The sequence below is a fragment of the Rhinolophus sinicus genome, chromosome 4, assembly GCF_057876585.1.
Source record: "Rhinolophus sinicus isolate RSI-liver-muscle chromosome 4, RSI-T2T, whole genome shotgun sequence".
Classification (NCBI taxonomy): Eukaryota; Metazoa; Chordata; class Mammalia; order Chiroptera; family Rhinolophidae; genus Rhinolophus; species Rhinolophus sinicus.
The window spans coordinates 26120798-26133806 of record NC_142504.1 but is presented as its reverse complement, the minus strand read 5'-3'; the positions used below and the strand labels follow the sequence as shown (position 1 = coordinate 26133806).

Here is a 13009-nt window from a genome sequence, read left to right as displayed (position 1 = left end):
AATAGCCAAATCATTAGATGACTTTGCCAACATTCCATAGCGTGTTAGTGATAAACAGTCTGAGACTTCCTTGTCCCAGCTTCTCATCCATTGTACCATTCACCACATCACTTTAATTCAATGATCTCACCAATTATATGACTCCCTACAATCTGCTGTACCCAGATCAAGTTTATCCCACTGGAGTAGACATTCTGGACTGTCTCACCTCATTTTTCTCTCTCAATTCCCTCCCTGCTCTTTATTTTCATCAAGTGAGAAACACACGATTCTGTCATGCCTATATTTTTATTTACAGTGCATCCCTCCCCTTTAAGTATTCCCTAGTTCCTCCAATAACTACTCTCAATTCCTTTATAGACACGGTAATGTCTCCTTTCCTTCTCTAAATAAATAAACAAACAAACAAACAAACAGGTCATTATTTTGCTCTCCAGGTTAATTCACCTTTTCTCACCCAGCTAAGGATCATCATAAAAGAGATGTCATTATCATCCTCATCATACTAGCTGATGTTCCCAATAGGCAAACAACTTTGGAGTCGACACATTACTTCCTTATAACTCATTCACTTGATCTTCGTAACACTATAAATAGTCAGAGAAGGTATCACATTTATACGCAGTTGAAAAAACTAGGGGTGAAAAGTTAAATGAATTGCCAACATTCCTATAGCTAGCAAGCGCTGGAACTGGCACTGGAACAAAGGTCTCCACATCCTAGCTCCTGAGAGCTTTCCGTTTTAAACTGCTTATTGGCCTGTGTTCCCATCTTGACATTGATGTTAACATATGTTGGTACCTCGGATCCTGCACAGTAAATGCTACCCAGACGCTTCTTTTATCTGAATTCTTGCTTGGCTCTTGCTACTTTAATAGTACAAATTTCAAACAGGCAAGTACTATTTTGTGCAGCACTTGCTTACCTGAGAAGCTCTTACCAAGTATCCAAATAATACCATTTAATGACACATTACAGTTTGATAGTGTTTGCTGTTATGACTGAGCCTTTGAAAAGTAAAAACATGGCTTTAGCTGAATTAGAAATCTTCAACTCTTTGTTTTAAACTGAAATAAATTAATTTGATTTCATTTGCATCCACTAATCAACCGATCTTTAAACCTTGAGTGTTAGCAAGAATGGCTAACGCTAATCAAAATGGCTTTTTAAAAAACCAGTGTGCGTGTGTGTGTGTGTGTGTGTGTATTTCATACAACATTGCGAGGCAAATTATGTACTTTAGCTTTAAGTAAATTTCTGTTCAATTTCCTCACTAATTTGCTGCATAGTTACAATTTCTTTAAAAATTCAGGATATCAATGTAATATTAGAGTCAACTAATCTGCCTCTGCAGCAGAAGGCTACAGATAGCTGAAGCCAGGAAAGAGAGACTCACTCTCTGTAACTTGTTTGCAATCCTTTGACAAATACATACTCTCCCTCCTTTCTACTGAACCCTCTTAATGTTAAGTCATTGCCAAGAAACTTAACTTATCCCTAGCCCTAGGCAATAGCAATAATGTTTCTTACTTTATGCCTATAAACATGTGAAGTTTCAGGTCTGTTGAAGAATTCTCAGTGTCCTTTAGAGGAGAAAGGAGCTACTTGCTGGAGAGGGGGCAGTGATTCCTCACTTGGCATTGTTTTCCTGCCTGACGCTGCCCCACCAGGACCTCTAGTCAGCACTTTTGTCTGGAGGTTCAGAGGAACAATTAGTGGTTGTTTTCATTGGTTGGTTGAAAACAAGCAAAATAAATCTCAAGACAGGAAAAGTTTCAAGCTGAACATCCTCACAACTGAGCACTTGAAACATCCTGCAATTCACGAGTTGAGAATTGAGCTTTACCTGGTCTCAGTGAGCTCACCGGGGGCCCCATTTGCCTTAGACTGTCAGAACTGTTCTCGTTTGGCTTGTTTCCACGTGTCCCACATATGGCAAAGCTATAGTCAACAAACCTAACTCTATAGCCATCTGTATCACGGCAATGAGCAAAGAGTTTGCCTCAAGACAGAAGAAAAGACCGGTGCTAAACTGTTTGCGTGTTCTTTGCTAGACAGATAGGTAAGAAACTCGGAGTACGGTGAGACTCCAGAGGTTAAAAACACTGCACTTCATCGTGAAAGTGCAGCGTCGGTTGTCCTCATTAACTAGTGAGCTGCGAGAGAAATGTCATTCCGGTGACTCACGAATGCCGCTTAGTTGTTAGGTTTTGCTTTCCAAATAGCATCGGACATGACCTAATTTGCGTCCCTGGAATCACACTTTTAACCTTAGGATCCCAGCACACCCGAGCAGCAAGAAGCATAGGGGTCTCTCCTGAAACCCGGCAGTTTCATAATGTGGACCCAGATGTGAAGTAGGAAGAAGGGGGAACTCCGTCTCACTTACCAGTCTTCCACAGATAGAGGGTGGGCGCCTCCGCTTCGCCCGGAGCGGCAGCCCCGCTGAAGCCCGGGCGGAGCAGCAGCAGCAGCAGCAGCAGCGGGAGCAGCTGCATGACGCCCCGGCGCGGGCCCTCCGCTCCTGGGCTCCACAACGCCGAGCGCCTCGCTTGCAGCCCCATGCCGTCTGCAGGCGCTCCAGGGTCCAGCTCCGGAACGAGGTTGGATTTTTCTTCGCCCTCGGACCGTCTTCCCAAGGAGTACAAAAAGCAAAGCTCTTCCCTGCTATTGTTCGTTTCAGATGAAAAGGAGGGAAAGCTCCTTTAACACCAGGGAACAATAGCTTCCGTGGCGGCCGTGGCTGCCGCTGCCACCGCCACTGGTGGGGATGCTGCTGAAGCTGCCATACCGCGCAGAGTGGCAAGTCCTAGTGGCGAGGGAGGCAGCCGTCCGCAGGGGGCCCCAGCTGACTGAGCGGGTCCTCGAGGTCCAGGAGGCCGCGCAGCCCCCGCCGCCAGCTGGAGAGAGAGGAGAGGGGCGTGAGCCCAAACAAGGGAGAGGGGGCTGGGGGTAGCAAGGGGAGGCGAGGGCGCAAGGCGAGAAAGGAAATGAACGACGGAGAGAGGGGACACCCAGATGCAACATACCCGCCCAAAGAACTCCCGTGCACATGGTGTGATGAAATGTGTTTGGAAGGATACACCAATAAAAAGAAGCATCACCCGACAGGCTTCAGCATGACAAATAGCAGACATTGAAATTCATCGTCACCCAAGGAGTCAAATGCTAGATCTAGTGGCATGTTATTCTCAGTGTATATTTACACTAAGCATCAGTGTTTATAATTTATTCTAAGCGTGTCTTCTGAATTAGTTTATGTGGGGAGCAGTATTTGTGATCAGATGGGTAAAACATAGTAAAACAACAGAGATGTTTACTTGCTGCCGAAATGCACTTAAATACTTTTTTAAATGTTTTTTTAAACTAATCTATTCTCAAGAAAAATATGCTTAATATTGATCTGCTGCGTTAAATCAAAGTCCATTGTCTTTTAATAGCCTTTGAAACAGAATTAGTATTTAATAAATATTCACCATACTACCTAGTTAAATGGATAAAATTTTACAAAAACTAATCAAAAACTTATATTTCAGATACGGAGTAAATAAAAAGTGCTACCCTTTTATCTACTACTCTGTCAAAAATATGCCACCTTTAAGTATCCATATACTTGTGAGTAAAATTAAAGGAAAAACTGAGCTTCTGTTACTTGGCTATCTCCAAATTAATAAATGTTTTACTTAAAAATCCCTGGCACTGATTTCTCTGAACTCTTACTGTAGAAAAACGCCTTTCATAATCAAAGAACCATGGGTTTGGGTCTTTTGTTCTTTGTGTTTTCACTTTCTTAAGCCAGTAGTAATAGAGGAATGTGTGTGAAGTCAGATAATGCTTTGCCCTTTCTCTCTTTTTTTCTTTCCCCCAATAATGACCTTTTATTAATTCATTTCCTAGTAAAGCTAAAATAATATCAAGGCATTTAGCCAATTAATAATACAGCAAACAGAAAGCCAAAGAAAACTATTCACATCCCGTCAGCAATATTTGGCCAAATAAAATAAAATTTGAAAAGCAGGAAAACTACTCTTTGTGAATTTACTCCATCAACAGAGCCAATCCAAGAGTTTAAAATGAGGAAGCTAGCTAGTGTTTCTGAAAAAGGAAACCTTCCCTAAAGCTCTCTTGGGACGCCGCCTGTCGTTTTGCAGCTCATTCCAGACACAGCCCTTCTGCATGCATTAGATTAAAAGCAGGTTTGATCAAATAATTCCCAGGTCCTGCCTGTTTAAGTATTCTGACATCAGAGGAAATTAGCAACGTTGAAGGTTGCAAATTCAGTCTTTGTTTACTTTCCACTCTGTTAGGCCTCTAAGAGAATTAAAAAGTCACAGAGCCCTAGCTCTGTGAGTCCGTGATTAGGAGACATAAACTAGTGTGGATTTCTATTTCTTCACTGGTGAAAAACAGGCAACAATCAAAAGATTATAGGTTGATAAGGGATTCAAATGAGCCTGATCTTAACTAATGTATGGCTCCCCGAAGAAGAAACTTGTTTCCACAGTTACATCAAACAAGCAAATAGGACCTGCTTGGTTGTCTTAGGGAAACCTCTGCAATCCCACTGTACAATGGCAGTGTTTTCCCTCCCTGTTTGCGTGAGGGCCCTAAACCCTGAAATCCTCTAACTCTGGCACAGGGAGGATTTCAACTAGGAGCACCCTATTAATATCAGCCCACTCTAAGCATTGTTGGGAAGTCCCAAATCAATCCACCAAATAGAAACTTATTATATCACAGAAGATAGAGACTCTAAGGAGTCAAGTTAGTACAATTTAATGTGTGGGTAATTACTTAGCCCTTCAAAAAACCATTATATGCGATACTTAATAGCTTAATGTCAAAAGAAAGTTTAAGATTCTAATCTTTATATTTATCCATGGTTGTACAATAATCAACTGGGGAAAAGTTTAAACATTGTAGCTACAACTTCAAGCATTATACATAAGAGCCAGGGACCACTGCTAAGTCAAAATTTGCTGCCATTTAAAATACACAACTAGGGTGGAATGGTCTACAGCAGTGTTTGAAAATAGCCTACAATTGGCTTTTTTCTTTCATTTTCAATTGATACAAGGCTTAAGGACCACACGTAAACACATACACATGCTCAATCAGTCAGTAGCAAAGACATATCTGGACAAGGTTACAGAAACTATGGTCATATAAACATTTGTCTCCACGACTGCCACATATCTGTTCTATAACAATGTCATTATTGCACTTGAGGACAAAAATGCATGGGTCTCTGAGGAGACAGAAGTGATATATATATATATATTCAGATAAATGTTCCTTTGTGAAAGTTATAGTGTCCGGTTGGATAAATGCTATCAATAAAACTGATAGACAGCAAGAGCTAGAAAGACATGGCATTCTTTGTTTTCTAGAATATGATATAAATAACACACAAATGTTTAATGACATGATGTCACAATGTAGTCATGAGAAGTCTCAAGGATGCAGATTAAATTGACCATCTGTATAGCCTGCCATGAAGTAAATCGTTCATCATTTTTCATGAAGAACTGTTCAAGTATTAATGAGCCAGGGCTATAAAAGTTTTCCAAACCAGTGGATGAAAAATGCAAACCATAGTTTTTAATGTTTAGAAATGAGACAATTCTGAACCTATCACTTCTCCTGTGGTGTCCTTTCATCTATCTTTATTATTTTTGCTATCATTGCCAAAATCCAGACTGAGAGTGTGTATATATCTACACATGTGATCTCCTTTATTAGAAAACAAGTATATAAGCATACTTCATAACCTATAAGACATATGGACAATGACTTTCAATGATTACTACCAACATTTAATATCAATCATAAAAAATGGAATTACTTGGCAGAAAGGGAAACAAGTTTTAATATCATCAGTTTTTTATAAATAAAAACAATAAGTAAATAAAGAAATATACAGTTGACAGAGTGTTACATACAGAAGTGTCAAAGAACGTCAATTTTAAAATAAAAATTCTAAATAATTTTCTCTACATAAATGGATTTGCCTTATTAAAGACAAACAAACAAACAAACAAAAAAACACCCAAAGGAATTCTGTGTTGTGCAGCCTCTAGGTGTCATACTTGATCAAGAATTGGGGTAGACAAAATTTCTTTTGGGCTTCTTTCTAGTCCCCAATTCTTGCCACACCCACCAAATTATTAAAACATAACAGTTCACATTTTATCTTTTGTAATAAATAGCCCCAGATTTTCTTTTCCAATTATAACTTTCACCTTCTATTTTCCTTTTAATTCCTTTTTCTTCATAACTGTGTTTTGTTGTTTGATTGATTAGTTTGCTGGTTTGTAGGTAAGTATAACGACAAGAGGGCAGATTTTAAGCTTCAAATAGTTATACAGAAAGAAAATTAATCCCATGGTTTCTCCATTTTAGTCAAAACTGAACTTTTGTGGAAACAATAAGGATGTGCTACAAATAGGTGGACCCCTTGTTTTTAATGTCATGTGAAAACGTAGAATATTTTGGTTTAGCTCTTTCTAGGGTTTGGGGAATCACTCACTATAAGCCTTGCAATAAGGAGCCCATCCTAGGTGATATGTGAGGCATGAACAGTTCCTGATACAAAGTAATAATACCCTGTTAAAAAAAAAAAAAAAATTTCACCAGCGGTGACCTGGGAGACTGCTTCTGTAGAGGAGAACACCCTGGCAGATGCAATGCTTTAGACATTTGAAAAGTACAGAGATACGTGTATACAAGTGTAACACAACTAAGTAGTTATCACTAGTTAGCAGTGTCTTACAAGTGGATTATAAGACGGTACAGGCCTTTAACAAACAACTGAAAACTAAATATGAAGGCCAGGAGTCCTTAAAAAGAGACCCTTGTCTCAAGCAGTGGCAGAGTAATAAAAAGCTAAAGATCACGCTGAAAACTTGAGCTGACAACTGCAAAGATGATTGGATGATCAACCGAGGCAGGTTTGTTATGCTAAGATCAGGGTTCTGGTTTGGAAAACCTAGAAGCTAATGTGTAGGACAAGTTTGTGTGGATAGATGCCCCAAAGTCTTTAGCTCCCAGACTCTTCTAAGCTTTCAAAGGCTTCAAGGGCACCCCACCCACCCCCTATTGATAGTGGGCATACCGTCTTCCCTGCCAGGCCTGCCCCACCACCTCTCCCAGTTTCCAGGCTGATAACTAGGCCGATGTTGCAACATTAAGTCAGCCTGGGATATGCTAGGCCTGTTAAGAGAATAAAAAGGACTACACAGCAAAGGAACTTCAAGACTTAGCTAGGATGTACTAGTAGGAGCCAGTAGAGGATTCATGGGGCTAGACTTTGAGAGGTTTGACTAGGTGCCAGGACCTAGACAGGAAAAGAGAGAGTTTATTAACTTGGGGGAACACTCCAGGATATGGAATTTAGCATCCCGCCAAGTATGGAAAGGGATGGTGCACATTGGTGGTTCCTAGAAATCTGGAGAAACACTGATGGAAACTGAAATTCCTAAATTACCAAGGAGACAGGGAATGAAAGGACATGCTGGAGTAGATACATTATGTAAGGGAAAAAAAGACCCAAGAAAGCATTGTGCTCCTCCAAGGGGACACACAGAAAGCACACCAATCACCAAAGCCATCAGGAATGTGTTGGTGAGAGGGACACCAGAATCATTAAGTCTCATGGTAGCTCTTTACATGTCACCAGTCGGAGAGGTGGTCACACAGTTTTAAGTCTCTGATAGGTTTGTACATTGTACAAAGGTTCTACATTCATTATTTTTCGCAAAGATATCCGATTGCTTCAGTGCCATTTAAAAGACCATTATTGTTTTCTTTGAATTGTCTCAGCACTTTTTTTTTTAATTAAAAATCAAGTGACCATAAATGTAATGGCTTATTTCTGTTCAACTGATACATATGCCTATTTATGCTCATATCACACTATCTCGATTACTGTAGCTTCTACTAAGTTTTGAAATCCAATAATGTAAGCCCTCCAACTTTTTTCTTTCTCAAAAAGGTAAGGCTAGTGCAGGTCCTGTGAATTTGCTTATCTATCTTAGGATCAACTTCTCAGTTTCTACAAATTGCCTGCTGAGATTTAGATAGAGATCGCAATGAATCTATAGATCAATTTGAAGTGACTTGCATCTTACCAGTACTGAACCTTCCAATTCATGAACATGGACTATCTCTCTATTTATTTAGATACTCGTAAATTATTTTCATGAATATTTTATAATTTTCAGTTCACAGATTGCACTTATTTTGTTAAATTTATACCTAAGTGTTTTACGGTTTTTGATGTACTCATGAATAGACTTGTTTTCTGAATTTGATTTTGGATTATGTATTGCTAAGATACAGGAATCAAGTTGACTTTTACGTATCGATTTTTGACCCTGTAACCTCGCTTAACTCATCATTTATTCGTTCTATTAGATATTTTCTGAATTTCAGATTTTTCAGTATATAAAATTGCCATCTACAGATAAAGACTTTTTAAATATTCCTTTTCAATCTGCAAACCTTTATGAGGATTACAATTATGATTATCTTTATTGTCTTGCCTGTTACACTGGCTAAAACTTCCAGCCCAAGGGTAATAGAAGTGGAGAGTATTACATTTAATGAGCCTTGTTTTGTGATCCAGCTTATGCTCTATTGTGAAGAGTGTTTCATGGGCACTAAAAATAAATGTGTCCTTCATTGGGTCAAGTGTTTATAAAGTTCAAGTCAGTTGATAGTGTTGTTCAAATCTTTTATATACTGGCTGATTTTCTGTCTAGTTGTTTTATCAATTATTGAGAGGGGATTATTGAAAGCTCCAGATATTATTGTTGAATAGTCTATTTTTTTTTCCTTTTAGGGCTATCAGTTTTAATGTCTTGTATTTGAGAGCTCTGTTGTTAGGTGTGCACAAACACAATGATTGTTATATTTTCCCACGTGTTGACTCTTTTATCCTCAGGCGATGTCCTTCATTGTCTCTACCGATTTTTCCTTATTGTGAAGTCTATTTTTTCTCATAATATAATATGGCTATGCCAGCTTTCTTATAGGTGCTGTTTGCATGGCATATGTTTTTTGCACCCTTTAGCTTTCAATCAACTCGTGTGTTTGAATCTCTTGCAGATGGCATATCGTTGAGTTTGATTTTTAATCTAGTCCAATCATCTTTGCCTTTAGATTGGGATTTTTAGATTATTTGTATTTGATGTGATTATTTATGTGGTTATACTTACATATCATTTTGCTATTTATTCTTTGTCTTACATCTTTTTTTTATTAACAGCTTTAGTGAAACATAGTTCACATACCATAAAAGGCACCCATTTAAAGTATATAATTTACTGGTTCATTCATAGTTGTACAACTATCACCATCATGTAATTTTAGAACATTTTCATTAAGCCAAAAAGAAATCCCAAACCCATTAGCAGTTACTCCCATTCTCCCCCTCCCCCACACTGGCAAACACTCACTCACTTTCTGTCACTATGGATTGACATATTCTGAACATTTTATGTAAATGAAATCATACAATGTGTAGCCTTTTGTGAATGGCTTCTTTCACTCAGAATAAGTTTTCGAGGTTCATTCATGGTATGTCATGAATCAATACGTACTTGTTTTCTTTATCATTGAATACTATTTTGTTGTATGCATATACTGCATTTTTTAAATATTTTAATCAGTTGATGGATAGTTGAGTTGTTTCCATTTTTATGGCTATCATAAATAATTCTGCTGTGAACATTTATGCACACTTTGTATCTTTTTTCATTCCTCTCTGCACCCTTTATAACTTGTTTTTTAACAAACCATTTAAACCCCTCTGGATTTTTTTAAATACTTTTTTGAGTTATTTTTTAGTGATTAAGGGCTATAGAGCCTGAATAATATCTATCTCAGCTTTTCATATTCTAGTTCAGAATATTATTTACTTAATTCTCATAAAACACAGAATTTTTTCCCACACGTATCCTTTTTCCCCATCTCCTATATGATTTATATATGTTATGAACCCAACAGAACAGCCTTATAAATACTGCTATATAAAAAAAAATATGTTAGAGAGGTTAGGAGAAAATAATATATTTATAGACTCTTTCACATATTTACCACTTCTGACATCTTTCATTTCTCCATGTGGGTTGGAGTCACTGTCTCATTTTCTTTCAGACTGATGGACTTCCATTAGCATTTCTTTAGGGCAGGTCTGCTGGTAATGAGCCCTCTCAGATTTTATCTCGCAATGTCTGTTTTTCATCATTTTTGAAAGCTGGTTGTGTTGGATAAAGATTTCTTGGTTTACACATTTGTTTCCTTTAACTCTTTGAATATGACATTCCAATGTCATCTCTAAACCACTGTTCCTGGTGATAAGTTAACTGTTGGTCTTTTCATGGAACTTGTACTTGAGGAGCTGTTTTTTGGGGCTTTTTTCGTAATGCTTTATAACATTTTCTTATTGTCTTTGACATAGCACTCTTATTTTACTCGGAGTTTGTTGAGGTTCTTAGGTATTTAATGTTTCTCATCACATTGGGGAAGTTTTTGAGCACTGTTTCTTCAAATATATTTTTCTCTGCTCCCTTTCCCCCTCCCCTGGAACTCCTACTGCCTATATGTTGGCATGCTTGATGTTGACTCACAGGTCTTTGAGGCATTGCTCATTTTATATTTTTTCCCTCTCTATTCAGAAGATGAGATTAATTTTTATTGATCTAATGTATACTGATTAAACTGTGTTATTTTCTAGGGACTTATGTTATTTCTATCTTTGATTCAGCACCTTAACATGTGGCTTACATGGTTGCTTTTGAAGGAAAGGAGAGGGCAAGAGAGTTCGCGAGTTCTAGATGTTTACACTATGTCTCTCTACATACCACTGTGCAACATGATACCATATTGCCACAATCTAATTGTAAGGACAGCTGGAAAATTTGTCTCGCTGTATTCCCAAGATTAAGACAACGGAATGGATTTAATAAATGCATAGCGATATCTCTGCTATGAATTCCTACATTCAGGCAACTCTGTCACCCACAAGGTTTGTGATTTTTCTTTGCTTACCTAAATGTTATAACGCTCTATGTGTTTTCAGGTCAAGTTTTTTGGCACATACATAGGCAATAGTGGGTTAATAATTATTGAAATGTAAAAATTAAAGTCTATTTTCTATTAAGCTGGCAATGGTATACCATTCTTAGGGTTCAACTCTGATCAACTAAGAAATCAGGTTCACAGCAAACACAGGACGGAAGTGATTACTTCACCATGGGTAACATGATGGGTGAGCATAAGAGTTCTCTCTGCTTCATTCCTAAACCCTACTAAAACATCAACAACAAAATTTTAAATGTGTAAATATATAAAGCCAAATAGAACAGGAGAGAAAAACAAACAAACAAAAAAACAAAAAAAGTACAAAACATGTGTCTTTGATAAGAGAGGTGAATAGATAATGGTTTCCTATGTTGCATCACCCCTTTATATGTGGGCAGGTTTTTATAACAGGTTATCAGACCTCACTTCATAATCTCTCTGTTGTCATTCACATAAAGTATAATGTGAATGGCTCACACTGAGTTGTAGAACATGACCTTCCTTCTTTACTCCACCTTCAGAGTATGAGATACCTCTTATTTCTGACCCTTCCAGATAAATTATTTTTTGCTTTACTTTTTGATACATGTGGAGTCTCAACTTTCTCCATTATTTAAGAAGTTTTCTCCTATTTTAATTTTTTTCAAAATTTTTAGACACCACTCATTTTGTACTCTAGTAAGTCTCCACTTAACATCAATAGGTTCTGAATTTTAAGCTAAATGACATACAATAAAACCAATTTTACCATATGCTAATTGATACCTATAAACAAAAATTCCTATGGTATCACTTTAACGTTATAATGAAACAATGCTGAATAAAACAATGTTATTTAAGGGCCTGCTCTATTGTCCTCTCCTGTTCTATTTGGCATTATATGTTTATACATTTTAAATTCTGCAGATGGTGTTTTAGTGGAGTTTGAGGATGAAAAAGAGAGAACTTATGTTTAACCCATCAGGTTTTATTGGTAGTCAATTATTGTATTTTCTATTTTTCTTTTTATTTTATATTTTTCTAATCAGCTATAAAACAAAACTAACATTTAATTGACGTTCATTACTTTCACATGTTAAATGTCAGTTAAACCTTTCACATTACATGAAACAAGTGGAGAAGATACTATTATGTGGCAAAAGAAAAAAAATAATACAGAGAGGTTTACAGCTTTTCCATATAATTAGTGAAGAGTTTGAAAGAAGAAGGATACCATGATTCCCTATACATTTTGTTTCCCAAATTAGAGACAGCTTTCTGGAAATCAGTGATTCTATAGAGAAACCGTATAAAAAACTGAAACACTGAAAAAATATAATAAACACAAGTGCTTGTCTAATTTGAATTCATTTATAGTACAAGGTCCACAATAGATGCATGACAAGTACTTGTGAAAAGAGGGAAATAATTTAAATAATTCACATGCCTAAAATTTATTACTGTTATTTTTTAATTTAGTAATTAGGAAAGGAAATAACTGCCCAAATGTTCCAAGACCAGATATGCAGAATTAATTCAAAACAATAATCTCCTAAGAAAGAATGAATCCTGGCATACATGATTACCCATAAGTGAACTAAAAACTTAAAGCTTGTCCATGAGATAAAATTTATTATATAAAAGTTATGTTTGTTTTAGAAAAAAAACTGACAGATATGTTTGACAGTCTTGCTACTGATTATTCTGAGTTGACAGATCTTTCTTCGCTAAGAGAGTGGCCTTTCTTTATATTTCTGAATAGTAGGTGGTGAAAAGAGACCAGCTGTTCAACATATCTTGGCACTCACAACCGTAAGATGCACTCGTTCTTGCAGAGTAAGATAGGCTTACATCTCATACTCCATGCATAACAATGCAATAGAAAAAAATCTATAGTTAAGCTGAATTCACCATTTGGCAATGAAAACCGAGCTCAGTGTAAGAT

The 13009-nt window shown here is 37.2% G+C and overlaps 2 protein-coding genes across 2 annotated transcripts in view; both read right to left on the bottom strand.

The window, feature by feature from the left end:
- THSD7A (thrombospondin type 1 domain containing 7A) overlaps positions 1-3044 on the bottom strand; it is a 352776-nt gene extending 349732 nt beyond the window's left edge. Inside the window, exon 1 of the mRNA XM_019726870.3 lies at positions 2390-3044. Coding sequence (XP_019582429.3) covers positions 2390-2564 — 175 coding nt within the window. The 5' untranslated portion in view covers positions 2565-3044. The remainder of the gene's footprint in view (positions 1-2389) is intronic.
- LOC148758342 (uncharacterized) overlaps positions 2680-13009 on the bottom strand; it is a 264478-nt gene continuing 254148 nt past the window's right edge. Inside the window, exon 2 of the mRNA XM_088797731.1 lies at positions 2680-2900. Within this exon, the coding sequence (XP_088653857.1) occupies positions 2680-2900 (221 nt within the window). The remainder of the gene's footprint in view (positions 2901-13009) is intronic.